Source organism: Suillus plorans (genome assembly GCF_016647745.1).
Source record: "Suillus plorans strain S12 chromosome Unknown HD556scaffold_4, whole genome shotgun sequence".
Lineage (NCBI taxonomy): Eukaryota > Fungi > Basidiomycota > Agaricomycetes > Boletales > Suillaceae > Suillus > Suillus plorans.
In genome coordinates, this window is record NW_024537388.1 from 394,568 (window position 1) to 420,844 (window position 26,277).

The 26,277-nt window shown below is 47.8% G+C and overlaps 9 protein-coding genes across 9 annotated transcripts; 6 read left to right on the forward strand and 3 right to left on the reverse strand.

The window, feature by feature from the left end:
- Positions 1-87: 87 nt before the first annotated feature.
- On the reverse strand, positions 88-777 carry HD556DRAFT_1303716 (NAC domain-containing protein; the record flags this gene model as incomplete). Its single annotated transcript, XM_041299619.1, has 3 exons — positions 88-107; positions 161-440; positions 493-777. The coding sequence occupies 3 exons, from the start codon at positions 775-777 to the stop codon at positions 88-90; spliced, it is 585 nt and encodes a 194-aa protein (XP_041166024.1).
- Positions 778-986: 209 nt separating this feature from the next.
- On the forward strand, positions 987-1,847 carry HD556DRAFT_1329588 (uncharacterized protein). Its single transcript, XM_041301666.1, has 2 exons — positions 987-1,195; positions 1,243-1,847. The coding sequence occupies exon 2, from the start codon at positions 1,408-1,410 to the stop codon at positions 1,726-1,728; it is 321 nt and encodes a 106-aa protein (XP_041166025.1). The 5' UTR covers positions 987-1,195; positions 1,243-1,407; the 3' UTR covers positions 1,729-1,847.
- A 56-nt stretch (positions 1,848-1,903) lies between these two features.
- On the forward strand, positions 1,904-4,821 carry HD556DRAFT_1227185 (uncharacterized protein; the record flags this gene model as incomplete). The annotated part of the gene is made up of 7 exons (XM_041297144.1): positions 1,904-2,479; positions 2,533-3,183; positions 3,234-3,866; positions 3,917-4,120; positions 4,167-4,318; positions 4,372-4,506; positions 4,554-4,821. 7 exons carry the CDS (start codon positions 1,904-1,906, stop codon positions 4,819-4,821), a joined length of 2,619 nt encoding a protein of 872 aa, XP_041166026.1.
- A 6,199-nt stretch (positions 4,822-11,020) lies between these two features.
- Positions 11,021-13,158, reverse strand: HD556DRAFT_1533173 (tryptophan synthase beta subunit-like PLP-dependent enzyme). Its single transcript, XM_041309540.1, has 4 exons — positions 12,873-13,158; positions 12,246-12,824; positions 11,597-12,184; positions 11,021-11,540 (listed from the first exon to the last, which is right to left on the reverse strand). The coding sequence occupies exons 1-4, from the start codon at positions 12,921-12,923 to the stop codon at positions 11,223-11,225; spliced, it is 1,536 nt and encodes a 511-aa protein (XP_041166027.1). The 5' UTR covers positions 12,924-13,158; the 3' UTR covers positions 11,021-11,222.
- A 132-nt stretch (positions 13,159-13,290) lies between these two features.
- HD556DRAFT_1483712 (heat-shock protein 90) lies at positions 13,291-15,796 on the forward strand (the record flags this gene model as incomplete). Its single annotated transcript, XM_041308667.1, has 7 exons — positions 13,291-13,441; positions 13,501-13,745; positions 13,799-14,137; positions 14,184-14,488; positions 14,540-14,937; positions 14,990-15,384; positions 15,437-15,796. The coding sequence occupies exons 1-7, from the start codon at positions 13,381-13,383 to the stop codon at positions 15,794-15,796; spliced, it is 2,103 nt and encodes a 700-aa protein (XP_041166028.1). The 5' UTR covers positions 13,291-13,380.
- A 1,610-nt stretch (positions 15,797-17,406) lies between these two features.
- Positions 17,407-18,446, forward strand: HD556DRAFT_1483718 (uncharacterized protein; the record flags this gene model as incomplete). The annotated part of the gene is made up of 3 exons (XM_041308668.1): positions 17,407-17,760; positions 17,814-17,897; positions 17,958-18,446. Exons 1-3 carry the CDS (start codon positions 17,644-17,646, stop codon positions 18,444-18,446), a joined length of 690 nt encoding a protein of 229 aa, XP_041166029.1. The 5' UTR covers positions 17,407-17,643.
- A 634-nt stretch (positions 18,447-19,080) lies between these two features.
- Positions 19,081-20,049, forward strand: HD556DRAFT_1329622 (ribosomal protein S21e). Its single transcript, XM_041301667.1, has 5 exons — positions 19,081-19,138; positions 19,195-19,240; positions 19,294-19,461; positions 19,521-19,960; positions 20,007-20,049. The coding sequence occupies exons 1-4, from the start codon at positions 19,124-19,126 to the stop codon at positions 19,550-19,552; spliced, it is 261 nt and encodes an 86-aa protein (XP_041166030.1). The 5' UTR covers positions 19,081-19,123; the 3' UTR covers positions 19,553-19,960; positions 20,007-20,049.
- On the forward strand, positions 20,042-23,261 carry HD556DRAFT_1329628 (GTPase-activating protein gyp7). Its single transcript, XM_041301668.1, has 10 exons — positions 20,042-20,420; positions 20,475-20,601; positions 20,654-20,764; positions 20,819-21,899; positions 21,949-22,244; positions 22,299-22,402; positions 22,454-22,553; positions 22,608-22,644; positions 22,697-22,856; positions 22,913-23,261. The coding sequence occupies exons 1-10, from the start codon at positions 20,256-20,258 to the stop codon at positions 23,177-23,179; spliced, it is 2,448 nt and encodes an 815-aa protein (XP_041166031.1). The 5' UTR covers positions 20,042-20,255; the 3' UTR covers positions 23,180-23,261.
- Positions 23,262-26,240, reverse strand: HD556DRAFT_1329636 (SET domain-containing protein). The gene is made up of 14 exons (XM_041301669.1): positions 25,658-26,240; positions 25,462-25,606; positions 25,249-25,403; positions 24,965-25,194; positions 24,810-24,912; positions 24,729-24,753; positions 24,572-24,675; positions 24,382-24,516; positions 24,217-24,269; positions 24,035-24,159; positions 23,831-23,985; positions 23,729-23,770; positions 23,592-23,676; positions 23,262-23,532 (listed from the first exon to the last, which is right to left on the reverse strand). Exons 1-14 carry the CDS (start codon positions 26,175-26,177, stop codon positions 23,520-23,522), a joined length of 1,890 nt encoding a protein of 629 aa, XP_041166032.1. The 5' UTR covers positions 26,178-26,240; the 3' UTR covers positions 23,262-23,519.
- Between the last annotated feature and the right edge of the window lie 37 nt (positions 26,241-26,277).

Consider the following 26,277-nt stretch of genomic DNA (forward strand, 5'->3'; position numbering starts at 1 on the left):
GGACGTGCCCGATACGAATAACTTGCACGAGTAAAGCTGTGATATGATACAGTGACGAAAAATCTGAGCACTGAGCAAGACAGAACACTATTCGCTCGCTGCCATAACTAAAGGCAGATATTGAACCAAAGGGGTCAAGGAAATCAGCAAAAGGACTCACTGGCATTGATCAGATCTCCTCCGCTCTCTTTCAATACTCTGACTGCCTTAGCCCTCGAGCAGTTGACTTGTGCCATGACCAACTCAATGTCTTTAGGATCGACACCCGTCTCATCAACTGGTCCGTCGTCTTCTGGTGCTTCGAGTTCTGGGATGTCGTCATCATCATCACCCTCACCGCCCGCACCAGAGCTTTCAAGGTTGACCCCTGCACCTGCGCCGCCGGCAGAAGCAAGTTGTTGAGCCGTAGACATCTGAGCTTGCGAGTTCATGTCCTCAATCTATAGAAACGAGACATCAACAACAAAACATATATTCAACCGTCTTACGTACCTTTGCCTCACCAAACACGATGTAGCAGTCGCTGTTCTGCGACTTGTAGACATCGGGGGAAGAGAGAACGAATAACACGTTCTTGGGCCTGCGGAGGGTCACGCGGGTGATGCTGGGAACCTTCTTCAAACCCAAACCAAGAAGAGCCTTTCGAGCCTTTCGCTCTGAACGAGACTGAATTTTGTCGAGAGCGGCCTGGGAGGTGGGATCCTCCTCGTGGTCATGGTCATGGTCATGGTCGTGGTCAGAGTGGTCCGAAGGGAGTTCTTCGATGGTAGCAGACATCTAATGGACGCGTCAGCGACGTGTCCGGGTACATCTGAAATAATCACTGTCGATCCATCCAAAGACTCTCATTTCGTCACAAGTCACGTATCTCGAGGTTTTCAATGTCTGAAATGACGCTCACCTTGGATTTTATGAGGTTTTTTTGAATGGATGTGTACTCGTCGTTGTCAACAGCGAGCAAGCAGAGTCAACCTGTGAACTCGGCTTTTGCCGAAAAAGGCAACCCCCGCACTCGCATCAATCATTTGAACTTGCGATAACTCCACGATAACTGCTGTTCAAACCATTGATGCAATGGTGATTTCCATGTAATGAAGGTCCTCTCTCATCCGCTTCAAATGATTATACGACACAGTCGCGACATCATCATGCGTAACTTCCAGTGTGACAAGGCATTGTCCATCATTCACAATGGGTACAGCAACCAAGTATGCTGAGGCAGCAATCAATAACTTCCAACAGCACTTTCCAATTACTTAGCGCATTCCACGTGCTCACATGTCGTCTTCCTACTGAAGTGACTGAATACATTTCAGACATGACCACACACGGCATGTGGTGTCTCAGCATTCCTGCAACCACTGCACCGCTCGAAGGATCTTCATCGGGTAGGGACCTTGAATACGTATGATGATCTGTTTCGTTTCTCATTCATTAGTGAGTGATCTTCATATGAATCCGAAAGTCTCCAACGTACCAAATGCTAGGTTGATCGATATTCAATATATCGTGTGGACCCCCTCATCTTACACTGGTGTCAACCCATCCAGCGACGAGGCCGTCCATCGCCAGGATGAGTGCTCTGGGATTTTAATTTCATCATCAACGAAGAAGAAGTTGCGTAAAGGTTATCTACCGCGGTATCCGAAAGATAACAGAGCGGATCAATGGGAAGCGAATGTTACAGGTATAACGTTTAAATCGGAAGAAACCCGAATTCAGAAGTAAGATCGTGCCGCAAGTATCTTATTGAAAGATTGACTTGCCAGCATACATTTTGTATTACTATGGTGTGACTAGTAACAATTTGGGGAGGAGCGGTGAGCGCTTGAGCGCTTATGCGGTGTGACGTTTATACAAAGCTACTTAGCGAAACCTTGATCTCTGAGAGCCCATCCTGCTTATGTCGATAACAGCACTGTCACTCCAAGTCCGCATAATATTGGAAGAGGCTCCAGACGATGCACGACTGGAACAGGTTCTTCAGGCTGTAGATGACTTTGTTCGTGAATGTGCTGCATCTAAAGAACCAGACGTTTTACTCTTCCAATTGGAAGAGGAACTCCAATCATTCCACAGCGATACAATCACCCACAATTTCCTCCAGTATACTGAAGTGTTATTGGCCATCCTATTCCGTTTACGCCCCTTGTTAACATCAATTTCGCTCATCTCTACATGGTTCGACCTGGTCCTTCGTCCCGCCTTGCGAGAACCACGGCTCTCCACTCCGGCTGCCAATCACGCCAAGGAACTAATTATATCAGCAGCAGTCAAAACAGACGAAAAGTATCCCGAGAAGGTGGCCAACTTTCGACGTCGCCTCCTTGACCTTTATGTCTTGGATGCATACAATGAAGGATCTGGCGATGACTTGCTGGAGTGGGCCGAACTCGACCAGGAACAGAGGGAGAAAAGATCGCTGTGGAAGTTCAATCTAGAAGATGTCCTCGTGAAGTCTGGGTTGCGGCAGCCTCAGGTATTCGACAGCTGCAGTTTGTCTCATCCAGACGTGCTGAAGGATGTGCTTAGGATTTCATGTCCGCAATAAACCACTCCTTTGCAACACCCTCGTCGCGTCTGCAACTATTGATCCTGCTCAATCGATACACTTCAGAGCCGTCGTTCCAGTCCCTCGCAGCAGCACTCGCCGACCATCTTTTGTTGGATAGTCTCCTCAATTCACTACTGCTGGACAATTCTTCGACGGTGTGCACCATTGGATTGACTGTCATAGTCAAGCTTCTCCCTATCTTTGCTGTAAAAGCATCTGAGAAGCTGAAGATGATGCTCCCTCGTCTTCTTGCAATTCTTGCAAGAATTATATGCTGGAAGGAAAGATCCGTTCCCAAACCAGTATTTGAGGAGGGGGCTGAGGATACAGACGAAAGTTCTGCGAATGGCGATGCGCAAGGATTAGCGTATAACGAATTCACTGCATCCTGTAACCTGCCCTTACGACCTGAGCTTGGCTGGGACAGGCTGGAGCTCATGTTTAATGCCGCATCTTCCACCCCACCACCTGGGATTTATTTTTCCTGCCTCTACTATCTTTTCCCATGTAACTTGCTCCGCTTCCTACGTGGCCCCTCAGCGTACCTTAACGATAGACAATATGAATCTCCCTTCTCTATTAGTTGGGAAGATGCTCTCGATGAGGACAACATAAGGAGCAAATCAGAGGTACGAAATGACCATTTATTTCGATCCTTATAACTGAATAAAGCTTGCAGTCTCTTTTGCGAGGAAGAATCGTCAATGCAAGAGTCATATGGGGAGATTGGAGAAAAGAGTTGACAGAACCTGATACGTGGGCGAATTACAGTGTCTCTCGCATCGCGAGCGAGTGCACGATGCTTGACGTGCGAAACACAGCTCTAGGTAGCAAGCAGTTCTGTGCTGATATTGCATCGACTGCTGCTGAGCCATCGCTCCTCGAGTCAACTACCATATTTGACGGAGATACTTCAACGGCACCAACGCCCCACCCTGGCTATGTAGAACTGCCAACTGTAAAACCCCGCGTCTCACTGGAGAGCATGATCACGGCATCCGTTGCACTCAAATCCAATCTGGATGTGGAGATCGAGGCCCCAACAGCCGCCTGGTCATCCCTGTTGTTCCCTACAGGGAGCAATTCTCCGACAAAGCGCGCTTCCGATATACCGTCAGAGCCAAATACTTACAATGAACAACTTCCATCTCATGTTGCACAGGCAATTTCTGGTCTCCAGCGTGAAGTCCTACTTCTGCGAAATGAACTTAACTTTGAGCTTTGGCTTTCGCGGGAAAACGTGAAACACATTGGACGCCTTTACCAAGATAAGATTTTGTCCAAAAATGCAGAAGTTGAGCAACAGGGGCTGGTGTGTGTTTTGTACTCGAGTTATTCAACTTGCTGATTAACATTCAATAGTTCAACAAGCTACGACACTACAGAGCCGAGGTCCAGCGGCTAGATCGCCAGCTGAGGGATCACAGGGAACAATCATCGTCTGCAAAAAACAAATATGCTGATTGGAATACCGAACTGCAGAACAAGCTGAAAGAGTTTCGGGAGGAGAAGAAGTTATGGGTCTCTGAAGCTGCTTCGCTACGGACGGCGGAGAAAGAAGCTCAGGTAGAATTTTATTCGAAATCAGGATTTTATACTAATTCTTGCCTAGGCTCTTTTTGCTGCTCAAGGACAATTGCTCGCGGATGCAGTAAAGCAGGTATTTGAGCTTCAGACTCAGAGGAAGGAAACCCAACACAAGGTCGATCGTCTGAGGGACTATGAGCGACAGATTGATCAGCACGTTCGCATGCAACGTCTCTGGTTCGACTTTCTCACGTTGGGTTCCGCCACGATGTTTGCTGACTTGTTCGTAGGGATACAGACTTCCAGAGGTTCAATGATCGGGCTGAAGAGCTCCAACAGCTGACAACACAGTTTAAGCAAGTGGAGATGCATCTAGAGAGCTATCAGAAGACATTCGAACAAATGAGCGAGGATGCTCGGTATGAGTTTCATTTTCTTTACATGCATTCTGAACAAAACGTTGTTGTAGGAGCCATCGACGACAAAACCAGGCACTAGAGGCCCGTCTTTCTCTACTTCAAAAGAGGTGTGATGCCTCCCGACGCCTTCCTGAAGCCGAGATAGCAGCATTTATGGAAGAGAAGTCGGAGCTTGCTGCAACCAACGCCAGGTTGAGGGAGGAAAACGCTGATCTAAAGGACGAGATGGGGGAGATGAGAGCAAGGATGGAGCTTATGAAGGCTCAGATTGATGGACATAAAGGTCTGATTGGCGAAACGCGATCCATGCCAGCACTATGAATGCCCGACTAGACGTCGAGGTATGATCTTGAGTGATTACTGATGTACAAGGAATCCAGTCACGCGAATAGCATTCACGGAATAAGCCGTTCACAGCTCTACGAAAGACGCATATATGCTAGCAGTGCTTTTGAATCATGACCCTAAAAACTATATGGCTCCAGCCATCTGATGCACTTGGGCTGTGGTCTCTTACATTCCAGGTACATTCTAAAATCGTATCAGGGACAAAGCGACTGCTGTTTGCGCTCTTGCTCGTTTGTATAACCAACTATACCAGAACAGTCCTGTGCAATCCCAATTTTTGGTGACAGCAGAGTGCTTCTTCACTCAGGCTGTACATGGGCGACGTAAGGATAAAGCACAGAAAGAAACGAGCGAATGTTACTTTGCCAGTGAGTTCGCGGGACCTAGTCGACATTGAAGTTCATTCAATGATGCTTGGACCCGCTTACGCATGACTCGATTCAGCCCCAGGAGAGGTACCAGTGACATGATGATATGCGCCGCCTGAATACTTAGAGTTAGGGGTCAAAGGAAAGCCATCCTTAGTATCCGTCTCCAAGACCATGCTCGTCGCTGTCACTGACGTGTGAGTATATTTACATCATGCAATATACCTCCGGATGACAAGGGAGAACTTGGAGGACTCAAGCCACAGCTGGCAGTGTTAGTGGCGTAACAATGGCGTTGAGGCGGTGTTGGTAGCGGTGTGCACGAAGTTCCGCATGAAGGAGGACATACGTTCATTTTTTAGCGATGAGGGTGGGTGTTGAACGTTGGGCTCTAGTGAGTTTGTCAGTAAGCGATAAATAACCGTTCGGACTTTCAAAGTCAAGTTGGGGATTCTTAGCTAGCCTTGCTTTTCCATGTTGATAATAATTGGTGACGAGGACTTCCAGCTGGAAGCTTGGATCAGAGAACTTGCCTGAACATCCGATATGAACGTTAACGATTGCCAATTTGGTTTCTGCGGGGATTGAAAACATAAGTCGACTGACCCGCGAGAATATGATATTTCCGGATGTCAACATGGCTAGCGAAATCAGAAATTGTTGTTAAGACCCAAGGCTAGTCCATCGTTATTGTTCGCTACCATGTAAGCCATTTCGTTTCTTCCACTGTGATCAATCCACAGGCCCTTGTGGGTATTGAAGACAATCACAAAATGGTCCGCCCACAGCTTTAACTCATTTAAAGGACACGTGTCTGCGAGGTAGCTATCAAGTTCGTCCCACTCAGCGCTCCTTTACTTCACTCCCCATTCCTCGCGCCACTGTTTACTATGTCGTCCGACTATGTTGTGCGTCTTGGCCCTAAGGTCACTCTCAGGCTCAAAGCCTCCTCCCCAAGACCAACACATTCAGATTCATCTTACCAGAGCTCTGTCTCAGCGTGCCCCCCAGTAGAGGCCTCACGAAACCATAAAAAGAGATCTCGAGATGCTCGACGTGAAACCGATACACCTGCCGTCCCGTCCTCTGCCATCTTGCCCCTGCGCGTCATAGTACCATTGAAGCGAAAGATTACCATTACGAGGGATGGAAACTCGGACGTTGGTCATTCACAAAACAATGAAGCAAATGCTTCTAGTTACGGGGGCGATAGCTACGTGTCTGAGTACCTCTCCAAAGATTGGCAGATGTCAGATCCAGCTGACCCTAGCGCGCCCGTTCCTACCAAATCTCAACCGCAAGATGACTGGGAGATGGCATCTTGGTTAGCATTTTATGCCCTTTTCAATGATACGGGAAGCTGATGTCATGTCACAGATAGGTTGTCTTTGTACTATAGAAGGGTTAGAAAGGGAGGTCTCAGGGACGGAATGTCGAGACCGTAGATGTACAAGCGCCGTCGCTACTATAGTTGCGTCGAGAAATGTACGTCACTGAATATCTTTTCAGACAAAGCACAGCTTACATCTGATGCTCGTGTGTAAAACCTGACTTGATCAAGGCTCGTGGACTTTTCAACAAATACTCGCAGGTGGCGTGCTCAATCGTTGTACTGGTCAGTTGTTGTGTGTGCTGATGATTACCATAAGTTAGAGCGTGCGGCTCTTTGGCTAGATGACGAGTCGCGGCTAAGGTGCAATATGATTGTTATGATGCTCTTATTCTATTTTCCAACGACTCGCTTGAACCATGACCATACTCCGCGAGCACCTGACCGACGTTCTTTGCGCATATAACCCGAAATAGTGCGAACAAAGAGCCGATAAATATAATACCATGGCGGGACTGGTAAAAAGACAGAAGGAGCCTTTTCTAATACCAAGTTTGAACACCCGAAAGAACGCTGTTTGATTTTGCAGAGCATGATTCCCCGTGATATGGCTTTGTTTTGCTTTCGTGGTCTTTCGTTGCATAATAATGTCTCCAGACGTCTTTTCCACTTGTTTCAAGGTTTTCAGAAAAACTGCGTGGGATTGTTCTTGGACACATTCACGAATTAATAACTCAACTTTTGCAGGGTGCAGAAGATGTCTCGTCCTTTCTCGCCTTCACGGTGGCTCCAAGTAGCATACGAGCCAAGTACTTCGCAGAGCGCCATCCTGGTATGTCGTCCTGTGAACTTCGAGACAAATTAAAGTCTAAATTAGTGGAGAAGGAGTTCGAGCATCCGCCCTTGCACTTCATAGTGCTCCTCAATGCTTGTGGATCCCAGAAAACTATCATGTGTCATGGGAAGTATAACAATACATGATAGATCGACCGAGGGATTAGAAAGCTCTCAATATAAAAATAGCCCAATCCTCCGAGACGTGTTCCTTTGACCGACCTTGAGTATATCCCACAGAACGTTGCGGCCAGCGGCTGGTGAGATGTGTCATTATTGTAACCTAGGACCGCCGGTCTGTGTGCTGATACTTTGTTCGTGTTCTCGTCTACGCATTGCCTACATAAGCTAACGGATCACCCGTCGGACCGTCACGGTGGTCGATGTTATTGGTCGCAATGTGCTTCTGCATTGACCGTCATTGTTAGTTTTCAAGCGTTTCCACCGTTCTTACCACCATGATCAATCCACAGGCCCTCACAGAAAGTGATATCATTTATGGCATTGTTGAGTCCAACGTCGTAATTTCGCTGTGGGTGTTTGAAGACAACCACAATGGTTCATCCACAGTTCTAGATAATTATTAAAGGATGCATGTCTGCAGAGTAGCTACCAAGCTTACCCTACTGAACGCTGCATCGCAGAACAAACCTTCACTTTCTACTGCCTTGTCCTCACACTACTCTCCATAATGACTCTACCGGGAAAGGTGATCCGAATCAATGACCATGTCACCATAAGGCTTATGCCCACCAATCATCTTCCACCGCGCCTGAGCCGCCTTCTCCAGCGCCAGCAGGACGAGTCCAACGTTTCCGAGTGCTCCAACTCGGCACTCCTACCCCTAGAGGAACCAGCAAACACAGCAATAAGTCTGGCTGAATCAAACACGCCTGCCATAACAAAGCCACCTTCCCCTCGAAAGAAAAGGACCCGGAGGAGTAGAGAGAAAGAGAATCGTATCGCTTCACCCATCGCCTTAAAACGGCACCATCGCATTCGCGCAAAGCTCGACCATGGCACAGTCTCCACCACATGTACTACTATCGATTAGCTACATAGACTTAAGTACGATACTTCGGGGGCCGCTTGACCTTGTTTCTCATGTCTGAGACATGGTTTGTTTAATTTATGCTCAATACTTATGGATTCTCGGCATCTTGCCATGCGAGCGGTGTACTCGATGAGTAGCTCCTTCTACTAGTCATTTATATGACAATTATTGAATGATTCAGGCTGTGCGTCAATAAAATTCTAATAACAACATGAACCGAACCGAATTCAAACGAAATAATCGTCATTCTCAAGCCTGCAACCCCCTTAAGCTCATTCTACTCCCCCTCAGTTTCCAAGTCCCCAATTGTTCACAGTACAGTCTTTCTCTAGTCTTTCACTTTCGTATTCTGCAACCAATCAACTCACACCTTGTTTCTGATAATGCAAGATTAGGGGTATTATCCAAGTTGACTTTGGGGTCACGTGAGGTATCATTGTAGTCGAGTTCAAGTTGGGAGTTCGTGAGTCCGTGACAGCACTTCAAAAGCTTCAGCTCTCCAGAGAATTTCTTACGATGCGTGGTATATGGTGCGAGGGGTCGACCGGTCAGCTGCGTCTTTTTTCGTTTGTCTTCGGGTCTCCAGAAAACCTGCGTACGATTCATTTACTGCTCTCAGGCTTGGACATAATCAGTGATCACGAATTTGCAACTCAATTTTTCACGGTGCAGGAGTCGAGTCCTACCCTGTCCTTCACACACGAGCCAAGTGCTTCACAAAGTGTGATGGTTGCTGTTGCTGTTTATCATGCCGTGTATTTGCAACCAAGAAAGCCGATACGTGGAGTATGCTGTTGGCTTTTCAATACGAGATCGAAGAAGTTATTGATAAATATATGATGCAGGTCCTAGGACCAAATGCGATACCTTTATCATCATGCGTGAACATCATGAGCAGTGAAATGACATATGGAACGTCGGTCGAGGAATTGGAAAAGTGGTAAGTACTCGATTAACAATGCTTTACCCATACTAGCCGCATCGCATCCCTTTGACCGAGTGTCGACGCGTCGACCTTGAATATATCCTACAGACATTCAGCAGCTAGTGAGGTGTATCATTCTCGTAAACAATAATCTAGTACTGATACTTCGTTCGTGAAGTCATGTATGCATTGCCTTGAACCAGAGGGCAGATAGCTCACTGGACCGTCACATCGTGCAGTGGACAGTGGTGGTGCCAGTGGATGCAGGGTGCTTCCGCATTGACCGACAACGTCCACTCACACAAGCTTCCGCCATTCCCACTGCCGGGATCAATTCACGAGCCCTCGCAGATTTGGCGATGAATACTACTCAAAGCATAGCCGAGTCCAATGCCGCAAGTCCGCTGTGGATGCGAACACAAGCACGCAATGATGTGCCCACACCTCTAAATTATATAAAGGATACGGGTCTGTAAGGTACCTACCAAGCTCACCCCAGTAGACGCTGCATCGCAGAACAAACCTTCACTTCTTACCTTGTGCTCACTCCTAACTACGATGATTCCCGGAAAGATCATTCGAATTAACGAGAAAGTTACTTTTAAACTTTGGCCCAGGCTCGAGGCCCAAGTTTTAAAAGTTACCCCGAGGTATTCGATCAAAGTCCAGCCGATGACGGTCTCGCCGCATTACCCCAACTGTCACCCCGGTCAACTGGTAATGGACATGCCTGTCCAACAAGTGGTCATCACAATACAGCCGTTGTCCAGAGCGACTGACGTAGAATGTCAGAACGACGAGGATTCCGTTAGTATTTGTCGCAGTTACTCGCTGAACAACCACGCTAATGAGGATTAACAGGAGGATTCCTTAAGCACCAGCAGTCATGCATCAGAGGAGTCCCAAGAAGATGAGGAGGCATCCTTGCTCGACACCGACAGCGAAGCCACCGCTGTCAACTCAGACTCGGACGAAGTTCAGAGCGAATGGGAAGACGAAGACCCCTTTTACACGTATAGTCCACTCGATGACTTGACGACCCATACCCAGGAAGACGAGGATGATGATGAACCTCCTCCTGTAGTGGGTCAGAAGAGGAAGAGGGAGGATTAGGTATAAACACTATATTATATTTGGGTCAGGCATGTCGTGAAGGCACAAGTTGGACTGGGACAAAGTATGGTTGTTGATATACTTATGCTTATGGGCTCTTCATGTACTTTCTGTGCTTGACTGCATACTACAGCTGCGTCTGCTGCTATTTCATCTATACGTCTCGGTATCCATAATCTTTGCATAATAGCATGCGTTATTGTCCCCTGCTGTAAAAATAATATGCGCAAGCTCGCCGCAGTCAAAACGCCGTTCAGAACCTGAATGCATCTTAAAGCTGGGGTTGTGAGTTGTCGTGACTAAAGATTCGATGAGACCTTGAGATTAACATTGTAACTGGCATATTATTACAAGTGTCCTTCCCAAATTTACGACAATCTATTTGATTACCGCGGATGTTGAACGTTGAACGCTGAGCGCTGAGCTGTGACCGACTTCGACCCCAGAACCGACGGAAAGGCAGAGTCGCGGGGACGAGAGACGAGGCGCCGCGTGTTCCCTTCATTCCTTCTAACATTTAAAGTACCTCAATTCAAACACTATATCTTTTCATGAACGCCATATGCGTATTTCATTTCGCCGTTGAAGAAATCGCTACAAAGAACCTCAAATATTGGAAGGAGGGAAGACGCTCACCCTCCTATATCAATAATTGCTATCACTGGTATACAAGACCCCCATCTAAATTTGGCACGACAAACGTTGTTTTTGATCCCCCCCCCTCTCAGGGCACCCCACACCATCAAGTATTCACATTACCGCAAACCGTTCTACGACGCCCTTCACAAGCTCCACATCAGGCCTTTCAACTTCTATCACGCGGCGCTCCATCGTTAGAAGCGTCTTGAACGCCTCTGGAAGCACCGAGTCAAAGTCAAAACCTGGCACGCCATCCAGCGCACTCGTGACCGCCTCAGAGAATTTTGCGGGGTGTGCAGTGGAAAGGATGATTTGGATGGTGTTGGGTGGGGGCGAAAGGACACCTGCGACGTGCAGCCCTACTGCGGTGTGTGGGTCCGCGGTGTAGGATTGCGCGGAGGTGTAGTACTCCCGAATCGTTTGGCGGATCTATGTATTTCGTAACGTTGACTTAGCTGATGTAAAATTGAAATGTATGAGCGTACCTGTTTATCATTGACTCTCTCAGCAGTGAAATCCCTCCTGGCCAGCTCGAGCACTGAATCTGGGACGACGATGCGCCCGATAGATTTTACGTCGTCCATCCAGCCTTTCACCGTCTGACAGGCCTTCTCACGCAAGCCCCCTCCAGGATTGGTGTTCTGTACATTCTCGAAGGCGAGGTACCACAACAGACGCTCGAAGTTGCTCGATACGAGGATATCCATGGCAGGCGAGAGAGTCTCTACCACACCCCCGACCGCAGGCGACGAGGAATCCGAGTCCGCTTTTTCATATCGCCCCGTCTTCCAGAAGCGGGTGAGGATGTCATTGGCGTTTGTAGCGATAACAAGCTTAGCCATTGGCAGGCCCATGCGCTTAGCGTAGTAGCCTGCTAAGATGTCGCCGAAGTTACCAGTTGGGACGATGAATTGAAGCTCGGCATCGGTAGGGAGGGTACGGCGGATGGCGAAGTAGGAAAGGAAGTAGTAAACTGTTTGGGCGAGAATGCGGGCCCAGTTTATGCTGTTGACGGCGCCGAGGTGGTGTTTTGCATTGAAGGCGGCATCAGCGAAGAGGGCTTTGACGATGTCCTACGGATTTGTGTGTATGTAAGCTAGTGGAGAAATAATTGAATACGAGGAACAAACGCACCTGACAATCATCAAAGGTTCCCTTTACAGCAAGGTTGTGTACATTTGCATCTGTCACGGTAGTCATTTGAGCTTCCTGGACAGGGCTGACGCGACCCTTGGGGTGGAGAATGAATATAGAGACATCAGGCTTGCCCCGCAGCCCGTAAATAGCTGCGCTGCCTGTATCACCACTGGTCGCACCCACGACGGTCAACGTATCCCTTTCCTCTCCAGGAGATTTTGCCTTGTTGCGGCGCTGGAGAAAGTAGGAGAAGAGGTTGCCTAGGAGCTGGAGTGCAACATCCTTGAAGGCATACGTAGGACCATGGAAAAGCTCGAGGATGTACTTGTTGGTGGTGAGTGGCTGGAGCGGGGTGATATCGGGATGGCGCCATGCAGAATCGTTGTACGTCGCATGCACAAGGGCAGCGAGGTCTGTTTGAGAGATCTCATCTGCAGAGATGAAGAGGGAGAGGATCTCGATGCTGAGCTCGGGAAAAGTCTTGTTCGCCCAAGAATCCTGCCAGTTAGATGGGAGTTGTGGTATTGATGCAGGGATGTACAATCCACCATCTGGGGCGAGACCAGCAAGTACTGTCTATTAAAATTCTAGATCAATGGATTGGACATTGATAAGTTTGCTTACCTCTTCGAAAGTGAGCTCTGATAAGCCTCCACGAGTAGAAAAGTATTTCATATTTGATGATGGCTAGTTGGAAAGCGTTGGTATGTCAGCGAGCATTTGATCTAAGCGGGTACTAGGTGACTCGATCATATTCATCTATTAATCCTTCTAGTCTGCACACGACGTTGAAGACTAATACTTAGTGCTTATTCTGAAGGTCAAGGCGACCGTGAACAGTGAAAAGTTCTAATTGAATAGCGAGTCAGGCAGTGAGATAGGCTACAGCCTTTGTTCAATCCAAGTTCCCCTATAAAAGGTAAGTATTCGAATGTTCTGGAATGTGTACGGTTTGAGAATTTCTGTGTATCGAAGGTTCTCGAATATCAAAAAAATCAGATACTTAAGGACCTCCAGATAAACGCGTTCTTTACTGTAGTCATTCCCATCTTTTCCACTTCTTTCATACACCAATCCGTGAGCTCATTGTTCTGACGCGCCTTCTTAAACTAATCATGCCCCTCAGATCTAAATGGCAACCGAGAGCTTTGGATTCCAAGCTGAAATCAGTCAACTCCTTGACTTGATTATCAGTCCGTACTTTATATCTTTCATGCTTCATGCTATTCTCAATGTTGTTTGTCCCACTCAGACACCTTCTACTCGAACAAGGAGATCTTCCTTCGTGAGTTGATCTCGAACTGTTCAGATGCCATCGACAAAATCCGTTATGCTTCCTTGACCGAGCCCTCGGTTCTCGAAACCGAGAAGGACCTCTACATCCGCATCACTCCGGACAAGGAGAACAAGCTCCTCTGCATCCGTGATACCGGTGTTGGCATGACCAAAGCTGACTTGGTCAACAATCTTGGTACCATCGCCAAGTCTGGCACAAAGGTAACCTTCCTCAAATCATTCGTCTTGACTGATTTCTGACCCACCCCACTTAGGGTTTCATGGAGGCTCTCAGCTCCGGTGCCGACATTTCTATGATTGGTCAATTTGGTGTCGGTTTCTACTCCGCTTACCTTGTCGCCGAGCGTGTCCAGGTCATCTCAAAACACAACGATGACGAACAGTACATCTGGGAGTCAGCTGCAGGTGGCACTTTCACAATCACTCCTGATACAGACGGCGAACCCCTCGGTCGTGGTACTGAGATCCGCCTTTACCTCAAGGACGACCAGACTGAGTACCTTGAGGAGAAGAAGATCAAGGAGATCGTCAAGAAGCACTCCGAGTTCATCTCATACCCCATCCAACTCGCCGTCACCAAGGAGGTCGAGAAGGTAAGCCGATTTCAGGTGTCTCTGATTGTGGCTCATGTACATGCAGGAGGTTGAAGATGACGAGGAGGAACTCAAGGACGAGAAAGAAGAATCTAAGATCGAAGAGGTCGAGGACGATGAGAACAAGCCAAAAGAGAAGAAGACCAAGAAGGTCAAGGAGACCGAGACCACCAACGAGGAGCTCAACAAGACCAAGCCCATCTGGACGCGTAATCCTCAGGACATCACTGCCGAGGAGTACGGTGCCTTCTACAAATCGCTCACAAACGATTGGGAGGAGCACCTCGCCGTCAAGCACTTCTCTGTCGAGGGTCAGCTTGAGTTCAAGGCAATCTTGTACATTCCAAAGCGGTCAGTATTGTCTTTCTACATTCAATTACCTTGACTCAGTCGACTTTGTAGCGCGCCTTTTGATCTCTTCGAGACCAAGAAGAAGCGTAACAACATCAAACTCTACGTTCGCCGCGTTTTCATCATGGACGACTGTGAAGACCTCATCCCCGAGTACCTCAACTTTGTCAAGGGTATCGTCGACTCCGAGGACTTGCCTCTTAACATCTCACGTGAGACCCTCCAACAAAACAAGATTCTCAAGGTCATTCGCAAGAACATCGTCAAGAAGTGCATGGACCTGTTCACCGAGATCTCCGAGGATAAGGACAACTTCAACAAGTTCTACGAGTCCTTCGGCAAGAACTTGAAGCTTGGTATCCATGAAGACGCTCAGAACCGTAGCAAGCTCGCTGAGTTCCTCCGCTTTTTCTCCACCAAGTCCCTCGAGGAACAGACTTCGCTCAAGGGTGAGTGTATCTTGCGTGTTCTGTCAGGACGGTTCCCTTACAATGTTTTCAGACTACATCACTCGTATGCCCGAGGTCCAGAAGTCCATCTACTACCTTACCGGTGAATCCCTCGCCGCTGTCCGCGACTCACCCTTCCTTGAAGTGCTCAAGAAGAAGGGCTTCGAAGTCCTACTTCTCGTTGACCCCATCGATGAGTACGCTGTAACGCAGCTGAAAGAGTTCGAGGGCAAGAAGCTTATTTGCGTCTCGAAAGAGGGCCTCGAACTTGAGGAGACTGATGACGAGAAGAAAGTACGTGAAGAAGAGGCTGCTCAGTTCAACGATCTCTGCCAGACCATCAAGGAAGCCCTTGGCGACAAGGTCGAGAAGGTTGTCGTCTCTAACCGTATCACGGACTCTCCTTGCGTCCTTGTCACCGGCCAGTTCGGTTGGTCATCTAACATGGTATGTATCGTCTTTTAAAACACCAGGACAATTCTCATTCACATGTCTACAGGAGCGTATCATGAAAGCACAAGCTCTTCGCGACTCTTCCATGTCTTCATACATGGCGTCCAAGAAGACCCTCGAGCTCAACCCCTCCAACGCCATCATCAAAGAACTCAAGCGCAAAGTCGCCGAGGACAAGGCTGATAAGTCTGTCCGTGACCTCACCTTCCTACTGTTCGAAACCGCACTCCTCACCTCTGGTTTCTCACTCGATGATCCCACATCATTCGCCAAGCGCATCAACCGTATGATCAGCTTGGGTCTCGATGTCGACGAAGAAGACGAAGAATCGGCACCGGCTGAAGACTCTAGTGCGCCTCCTCCATTGGAAGCCGTGTCGACATCGGCGATGGAGGAGATCGACTAGATGTTCAACGTTTTTCCATATAATTGTGTACTCTAATTAGCTTGCATCATATCATCGTCATGGTCGTCGCTGCATTTTTTTCTGTCTTTTTGGTCGCATTTACGAGACAATAACTAAAAGTTCTTTAGTATGTTCATGAATAAAAAGCATTTCACTCGAAAGGTTATCTAGCCAATCTCGATACACGTAACGCATCGTCCTCGTGTCGGCAACTGTAATCATCATAATATTGACATGCCCAATGGAACGTACACTTCGGATGCCTTTGACAAAGTAAGGAATGTGACAGCAGGGAATTGGCAGGAAACGAGAATGTTTCATTGCGTGGGAATCGGCAAGCAGGCGTGAGAGTTTCAGTTAGTTATCTCACCGTCGACCGCATCGTCTAGCCCAAGGCCTGGAGAATGAGTGTAAGCGGCTGGATTTGAGTTTCGGTCGTCCAAGGTTGCGAGAATTGTGTCTGGGCGTTACGTCTGTGGTACACGCGATGAGTGAGTACTTACTCTAGCTCGTCGCTTGGAAATGGCTTCAGTGTCGGCACAGGATACGTGCGGTCACAAGATGACAGTTTTGTCGGTTTGTCGCATTGCAGACGACGGTTTGCGGAGACGGTGTCCTGGGCGAATAGGGGTCAAAGACAAGACAGAGAATGGACTCCGGTGCATGAGCGGATTCCAGTGGGATCATCAATAGGAATGCGTTATGGGGATTTCGCAAAAGCTGTATATTCAAGTATGGAATAGCGAGGAATATCGGGGATCATAACGTTGATGAAGCGTTGGTCAACTAGATGAAAAATATGATAAGCAAAAGGCAAAACGTGTACCACGCCATTGGCAGTGGGGGAAAGGTGGGATCAACATCAGCGGGCGGTGTCAACGTCAACGATGATTTCCTGTCGAGCGGACTAATTAGCGCATAACGAAAGCCTGGCTCTGCCGCAATCAGCAAATAGGGTGTTGACAAACTTGGATTCTTCTAGGTTTCAGGTTTTATTCGAAAAACTGAGATCGGAGAAGAACCTGAGGCTGTTCCACCGTGACCCAAAATATCCGCGGAATGACACTTACCTGGAGAAACGCGGAGGTCTATGTCAAGTATCGTAATTAATCCCCATGGTGGGCGCAGAGCTACCGTGATTGACCCAGGGCTGTCCGACGGGGCACTAATTGCTGTGTTCCTGATCTGCGATGATTCATGCGTACAGATGAATCATGATCCTTCCGTTATGAGGAAAAGGTATTGATTTCTTTTCCAAAGTGACAAAAAAACTCTTCATGGAGCCTGAACGCAGATCTACCGTCGTCTTATCAGCTTGGAAGGGCATGAACACAAACTTACAGGTATCGCCTCTTATCGATACTCTGGGGGACGTGTAGGATCCTCATGACTCTCGATAATCATAAATTTGTATCGTGGTATCACGGCATGAATTTTTTGACAGGACCAGTGGTACTATCGTTGAATTTAGTGAGTTGGAGTAGTATCGCACACCCATACGTTCCTAAAATGCATAAAAATAAAAATATAATCGACTAGAATGAGATGAGAAACTCACGCGAGTCATACCGGTACCCTTGGTGTGTGATGAAAAGTGGCAAAGCGTGTGGACAAGGCGAGTCAGGTTTCCCTTTTTGGGAAGGTTAGGAGCGGTAACCTCGAGGCTTCGAAACACACCCTAATCGCCTGTTTACAGCTTTTCCATTGTTCCCATTCATTTTAGTACCACAATAATGGTTCATTTGCCTTGCGCTGGCCAAACATAAAGCTTTGCCACGTTCTTTCGGCCCTCTGTATCTTTATTTGCCCTCCAACGACACCAACGACATTGTCCACAATCTTCAAGAATGCCATCAATAATTGCCCCATCACCACGACGCGTCGCCCATGCCTTATTTCAAGACGCGCTACAGTCTCCTTCCCCGGAGACGCGTCAGTCCCACGTCCCATCAACAGTAATTTCTGTAGGTCCCCTGGCAATTCTCTAGCTCTCAAATCGAATTGACTTGTGCGTCAGGAAATTTTACCCTCGCGAATGCTTTTAAGTCCCCCGCGACTGCTGTCGCCAATCACACTCAATGAACCTCGTGTTTTGTCTCGGGTCAGTTTTTGCGCATTTTTATTTTATTTTATTCGAGCGGTGTTGATGCGTATCTCCTAGAAATCAAAGTCACCGATGCCTTGTGGTGCTGCAGTAAGGCGAGGGTCTACCCGTAACACTCGCTCCATGAATAAACGCCGTCGTTTTCCCCCTCGTATCGAGTCGCCTCTCGATGTATATAGCCGTGTTCCTATGTTTGATCGTCTCCCATGGATCTCCGCCATGGAGTACCCTCCGCGGTTCGATCTTTGCGACACAGCAGATCTGTCTCTTCTGCCCGCACTTGGCGCTGAAGAACCCACATTCTCAGACGCAATCCCTGCGTCTGGACCGGTGCGCCGCCGCAAGTCATCACTCCGTTCAAACCCTCTTGGAAATAATTCAGAGCCGGAATCGCCATCAAGACAAAATTTTCCTTTCCAGTCCCCCAACTGTGATCGGGAACGTCTCAAGACCCCGCCCCCTAGGATACCTTTTGACCCCACACAAGTCACTTTTTACAACCTCATGCCAGTCTTTCCGCATGGAGCTGCCAATAGCCTCTCGTAGTTGCGCTGACTCATACGTGGCCATGCATTCCCGACTCCGTCGTCTGATATTCTACCATCTGCAAAGCACTTGTACCGCCATCTTACCTGCATCTTCCTATAATAGTGGGGATTACTCGCGCCCATCAGTTCTCACTGCGCCATCTCAACGAACACCATGTATCCTGCCACGAATCTGCTCAATCATCCATTGCACGATCTTTATTTTCGCTTTCGCCATGGACTACGCTCTGCCTTGGATCAGCGATAGCTGTTCTTATCAGGCCTTCTTTGTATCTGAAATAGTATCTATTTGTACCTGCTCTCTGCGCTTCTGCACCACCGACCTCTGCTCGCTGCTCCTGCCCCTACTTCGATAGTTGCACCTGATCTCTGTTATCATTATATCTCCATTACCATCTTTCAATTTTCTTTTCCAGTATCATCGTACCTCGAATCCTCCTGATGCTATCACTTCGTTTTCCAACTGCATATCACGTTACGATACGATACGATAGACAAACAATATTATATGTATGTGTATCTTTTCGACCTACATTAAATGGTGCGTTCGCCAAATGCAAATATTACATAATATCTGGTCACGTGCACAAACTGTACAGTTGCTTCACGAACTATCCCACGCATCATCCCTGTAGATTGCACATCGCACACCATAGCCAAAATCTCGATCTCGCAATGGAAAACGACCAGGTTTGTATTGACGTCGCCATGCTACATCCTAGTCTTACCGCTTACCTTGGTATTAGGGCGTTCTTGTTGACCTCTACGTCCCCCGCAAGTGTGCGGCCACCAGTATGTTTTTGAGCCAGACACCGTCTTAGAGCATTAACCCATGCATGGCTCAGACCGCCTAATTACCTCCAAGGACCACGCTTCGGTCCAGATCAACGTCGCCGATGTTGACGCCAACGGCCGTGCCCTGAACACTTACACCTCGTTTGCGCTCTGTGGACCAGTGCGATCACAAGGAGAGAGCGATGACTCTGTTAACCGGCTAGCAACGAAGGCGGGTTGTAAGTCTTGTTCTCTATGATTCATTGGTCTGGACTGGACTGATAGTTTGTTCTTATAGTGCTCCGGAATGTGTGGTCGTACCAAAAATAAACGTTGTTGTGTTAGAGCGTTCGTCATATCATCATTTTACTTGCTCTGTTGATGTTGTAACCTGTGGGATGAACACATTTATGCCCATGTTAAGTGCAAGCACACTACGTATGCGCGTGGACCAAAACGATTTGGTGTTTAACGAACAAAACTGCAATAATCTTGCATCTTAACCTGCAAAAGGGTGTCTCAGACAGCTCTACAGTCTAATACTAACCTCGCTGCTCACCACACTCCGTATATACAACAACAACACTACTGTCACAGTTGTTTGGCTCGACTGTTATCGGTGTTTAGACGGAAATCATATTCTTCCTGCGCGGGATCTTTGAACAGTAACAAGACCTGCTCTGGAAGAACGTTTCTTTACCGTGGTGTACTTCGAAAAGCGTGGTCGACGTTGATAGACTAAACGAAGTGAACAACGTTTTTTTTTGAAATTCAGTGAACGTACTAGTACTACTGGAATTGTGGCAAACTGCGGGAGGACTACAAATTGAGATTTGGCGTATTCACACTCAGTGCATCACGCAGCCGCAGTACAACGAACACTAAATAGAAGTCCGCGGTTCAAGTACTGATGCGTATGGGCGAGAATCATCGTACTTGTGACTCTGACGGTTCCTTGTCCATAATTTCAGTGAGTTGCTGCTAGTTGGCCTTGTGGTATGCTGACCCAAGCCCCTTTCATTAGTCCGATTCCATGGTTGAGATTCAGCGTACCCAAAGCGAGAGCAGTGGTTCATTATCCCCTTCTGCAGAGGAGGAGAGCAAATATCGCCTTCTCTATAGTAAATCCAGAGTCTACGTTAATCCAACCGCATACGCTAGAGATAACATCCCGGGCTTCGTAGCTCTTGTCAAACGCGTGAGTAGCCAGGTCTCGTCTCGCATTTCTCTCATATGCATTTTTGCTGTCTAGGAGGCTGTCAATCCTACCTATCTGCTTGCATGGATTCCAGAGACACTGCTGTGCGAGAAGGGAACTGACGAATGGGACAAGTTTGTGAGGATCGAGGAGAAGGCCATATTGGATGAGGAGGATGAAGGTCCGCAGTCTTTTTCTCTGTTTGAACCCCGGAAATCTTACACCATTGGAAGATGCGGTCCTTATCGACCTTCCTACACAAAGACCAGAGTCCTATGCATTCTCGGTTCCTCTGACTTCGATATACTCTCTTCTTGTCCATCCACCTACCCTTTCATCATGGCGTACGTTCTCATGTTGTCTTTGGACATTGACAAGACTAAGCTAATCAACAACAGATGGTACTATCGGTATAAACCTCATAAACAGTTCCACACTCCCAACTCTGCACTTCCATGACGACGAGTCGTTTTCAATGACACTACCGTCTCGATACAGTAAAAGCAGCTCCACTGGTGCATATCCTCCCACATCATTACCATCGTCTTCTCGAACCTCAACCTCATGGGGAGGCGAGGATTTGCTCTCTCGTCTACGACCTTATGCCCATCTACTCCGCTCCACACTACAACCTTCGTTGTTTATCGTCGACCCATCTAAAGCCGACATTGATACGCACACCACTCAGATATTTGACGACGACGCTGTGGATGATATCCTTGCGCAGTCATCGTATGCTTCTTCGCACTCACCTGTACCTGCTCACAGACGCCCACGTCCATTATACAGTGTTCCTGCAAATACATCTAACCAACATCCCACTCGTCCATCCGTTTTGCATCGCTCTCTTTACCCACCCTCCATTTCCACCACACAATCCAGCTCTCACGCACGGATGGCGCTGCTGCAATCCTTTTCAAATATTACTAGAGCGACACGCCACGCCGCGCAAAACATTCTCTCTCATCCTCTCGCTAAGCCTATCGTCCCGCATCTCCCAGACCCTGTCAAGAGTCTAGTTAATGCCAACGGCGACTTGGAATGGGGTAGTTGGGTGGAGAAAGGGGGCGTTGGTGAATTTGAGAGTGCGAGGGTGTATCTTGCTCGCTGGGCCCGCATAGTTGCTGAAGAGGGCGATCGAGCGCGTAAACGAGAGGCTCAGGCACTGCCCTCCTCCTCAGATGTGGTTGAGGAAATATCCCCGCTGGGTGTGTTCGAGCTTCTTCACTCCACGATCAACCTTCCCTCTCCCAAAACTTCTCGAGACCCGGCACACCCAATAGACGAGGCGCTTTGGGCGAAGTGGTTTGATAAAGACGGACGACCGACAGTCAGGCTCGAAGAGATGAAGTGCCAGGTTTTCAGGAGAGGCATCACTCCTTATGGAAACCTGAGGAAGAAAATGTGGCCCTTCATACTTGGTGTCCACGAATGGGACATAACTGGTAGTGAGAGGGAAGCGAAATGGGAGGAGAAGAGGTAATGTTGCCTTCACCACCAGATCCATACTTTCTGACCTGTTATGTAGAAAGCGATACTGTGAGATCAAGGATGAGTGGTGTGGTGTGCCCGAGGTCTTTGACAGGCCGGATGTCCTCGAAGAACGTCACCGCATTGATGTAGATTGTCGCCGCACAGACCGCACTCAGCCACTTTTCTCTACTTCCTATGAGGATACCGCTGACAATGGCTCAAATGGGGATCGTCGGTACACAACGATCTCTCCCCAGATGTCGGACATCGGTGCACAATCTCCCAGTAATGAACATATCGATCGTCTCGCAGGCATTCTCCTCACATACAATTTCTATAATAAAGAGCTTGGTGAGCGCATCTGGAATACTACATTTGTATGTGGTATCTAATGGAGGGAATGAGGGTATGTACAGGGCATGTCGGACCTTTGCGCTCCTTTGTACGTTGTGATGGGTTCCGACGAGGAGCTGACCTTCTGGTGCTTTGTGGAAGTAATGAATCGTATGGCGAGTACATCTGAAACTTGACGAAGATTCTGTCTCTGACATTCACAGCAGATTCAAAATTTCCTTCGGGATCAGAGTGGAATGAAGAAACAACTCTCGACGCTCCAAGAACTTATCAGTGTCATGGATCCTGATCTATATCGACATTTAGGTCACTAAATCTATTTTCTGTGTTTATAACTACCCTGACTCTCATTTGCTACAGAAAAAACTGACGGGCTCAATTTGTTCTTTTGCTTCCGGTAAGTCTTCAGCAAACCGCAGACAAAACGTCCTTGACGCTGTTTATCCCAGATGGATCCTCATCGCTTTTAAACGTGAATTCCCTTTCGACGATGTCTTGCGTCTATGGGAAGTGTTGTGGACGGACTATTACAGCAATGAATTCGTTATCTTCGTCGCTTTAGCAATCTTGGAGTCCCATCGGGACATGATCCTACGGTATCTCGTAGAGGTGCGTGCTTTGCTTGCCTGCGGTGCAACTTCCTTTCTTACCGGGTATCCAACCAGTTTGACGAGATCCTGAAGTATTGCAATGAACTCAGCATGACCATTGAACTCGATTCTACTCTTGCCCAAGCAGAGGTCCTCTTCCTGTCATTTGCTCAGCTCGTTGCAGACATTGACAGAAGGCGAGCGGAGGAAGCCACTGATTCTACTGGTAGTGTGCTACGGCGACGAGGGACATCTCCCTCAGAAGGAAAGGCGTCTTTGTCAAAGGTAGCCATGCCTACTCTGAGCGACAACCTTAGGGACTTGTTAAAGACTGGGCGCTGAATCGAACGAGTGGGAACATTGATTTATGTAGTGTAGTCGTGCGGCATAACTGATACTGTAATGCACGTGTATAATACCGTCAAATCCTTGCTTGAATCTGCAAGTCCCAGTGCACGTCAGTCTTATAGCATTTTGCATACATATAAATCAGTGCCACTCCTGCTGGTGATTGGAACTTCCAGTTTAGTGCGTTTGGCCATGAAGGTGCCGATGTGGTGTTCCGTCCCTCGTAATGCCACATATATGAGAGCAATAATTTAGGGTTGCCCAGTGTTGAGCCAGAATTAAGTATGCTGCCTGTGGTGTTTTAAGTACGAGCTGTGGTTTGATAACAACCAGATTAATTTGAACGGCTACAAAATGCAGCAAAAAAGTTAGCTATGGGATAATGTGACTAGCGCGCAGGACTTACGAGGCCTCTGCATTCTTCTTTTGGTCCGGGAAGAACACTGGGCCATAATCAATGAGGATCTCGGTTCCAGCGTCAATGTTCATAACTGTGTCAGTTATCAGCATTCCGCGTCCACGATAGTAGGGAAACCATCTGACTCGCAAATATTCCTATACGGTGTTCTCCATTCACAAGTCGCGCTGTCGAATGTTTGAGATGAGTTATCGAGATGGACATCAAGGGATACAGGCATTACACACCGAAAGCGCGACAATTACACTGCGTTTCGCTACTGACACCACTAGAGCCCGAATGGTTGATGAACCTCGACATGTTGCCTGCACGCGAACTATCCAGGGATAGCGCGTCGTTGAGACCAAAGACATAGCTTCGTCCAAGGTGCTCTGCAACCTCTCTGTCAACTCAGTGAGCTAAGGGAAATTTCAGGGATGAACGCTGCTCACCCGCGGCTGTCAAATGTCATTTCGTATATAAGCTCCCCGACGTATTCCACGATCAATTCACCCTGTTTGGCCGGTTCGAGAAGGAATACACCTGCGCCCCAACGACTTTCCTTGACCTCCAGTTTCTATAATCGTGGATAGAGTTATTCGTACGATCTGGTGTGTTAAATGTAGATGTATACCTTGAAATGACCTTGTTGAATCTGCGAGTTCCCGCAAGTACTCGTTTCCGGGTCTTCAACTCAGTTAGACACATCCAACCCTTGCTGAATGCTACGTAACATACCTCTGCCAAGAGCAAGATATTAATGGGCAAATCACAACATAGAAGATAGTCGGCATCACGCACCGACATCCGCATTTGACGCAAAGCTCTGGATCACACTCACGTCGAGCTTCGAGGCAAGAGCATCGCTTGACCTTCACACAGCTCATCCCATCGCGTGCTTTGGCACAGCGACAACCTTTCCATCTCCGAGCACCTGATAAAGGGTAGCATCAAACCTCGTGCTGGTAGCAACACAGACATAAACATACATTTTCCAGGGCAACGGCAGTTTCGCTGGCAATGAGCCTTGTTCTTGAAACATAAACAGTCAGATAAAACATCGCATGGTCCAGAGTGATGACAAGGTTCGTTCCTGTGGAAAGTATCCAGTACAGCATTCGATACTTACGCAATAAGGGCACGCACGGTGTGAACTTGAGCGGATCACGATCTATCTCGTGCGGAGCGTCGGTAAAGTAACACGTGTCCACATACAATCGCCCCTACCTTGAAATTCCAGAGATCGCGACTTCCCCTTGCGTTCCCCATTTGGGCACTCAGTTTGAAGCTCGTCGAAATCTGGATATAGTAATCGGCGATAATAAAGGATCTGAACCACAGTCAGATCAAGGAAAGCTCTCATCATTTTCATGTGGACAAACCTCATGGCAGGGCTTGAAGCATAATTCAGCATGGTCACAAGGTATCATATCTGGCTCAATATCTAAGATGCTCTTGAACGAATCGATGTCATCTTCACTCCAGCGAGGGAGTGCCTCGACCGTCCTGCTCTGCAAGAAACAGCCAGCATCGCAGGGGTGTTCTACACGTTTCAGTAGCTCTGACAGCTGGATAGTCTGCTTACGGGGTGGCGACACAGGGTTTGTTTCAACTGCAAATTAAACTGTTTGGGCGTCAAAAAAGAAAAACAATTTGGAAGCCATACCATGAACAGGGCACAGGGGCTCAATACAGTTGAGGTTAGGACAAAATAATGCATGAGTGAGCTCAAGCCGATGTTGAAGAATACCGTGAGATGGCAATGAAGAAGGAAAGCTGTAGGGACAAGGAATGGTGGTCCCGTTCCATTTGAGTAGATCACTGTACGTTTATTCAAGGTTTGGATGCGAGCACGAAAAATGATCGGGAACCCCCATACCGACGACGACTCAGGGTAAACAATCCAGGTTTTCCTGGAGTTGAGAAAAGCTTTAAGGGAAGGACCCCCGTGCTATCTGTGTCCTGATACAGCAGACTGTGAACCGTACGGAGGCGATAGGCTGCCTCTAAAGAAATAACTTCTACTATTCACAATAATGATGCTTCATCACACCCGGTGAATAGTAAGTACTCACAGTCTGGATCATAGTCATCATCTTGCCATGCAAAAGAGTCATAACACAGTGTATGATCTAGGTGGTCGAAGGTTGGATCATCCGCATATGGGATGAACGGCATCATATCGTCATCATCTCCCCTAAAGATATTCCTTGAGATGGGAGTGCAATATTCATAGGGTTTGTGTGGCTCAAAAAGCTCGGTATGTACTACTTGAAGAGATATCGTGGAAGTTGATCTTGGAGTTCCATCTTCAGAGTAAGAGGTCAATGCAACCATTCTTTCCGTGTTTCCGTCCGGACCCCCACCGGCCTTACCGACGGCATGGAGAGGTGTGCTATCGTCATCTGGTATCGGAACACGTGGACTTGATGTGACCTGGGTCAGAGAGCGGATGAAATGCTCGCAGTATTTGATTTTCCAGCCACTGAATTCGGCCAGAACCTCTGCAAAGACTGTTTGCACCAGCTTATGAATCGGTGAATCAATTGGCTGCAACGCCTGCTCGTTCGCTTGCACAATCGAAGCGACCGACATTTGAGTCCTTTGTAAATAATATGTGTAGTCGAGGGGTGAGGCCTTGAGGTAAAACTGTAGTATGTCACGGTCACAACATTCATGAATTGTGACATACGTG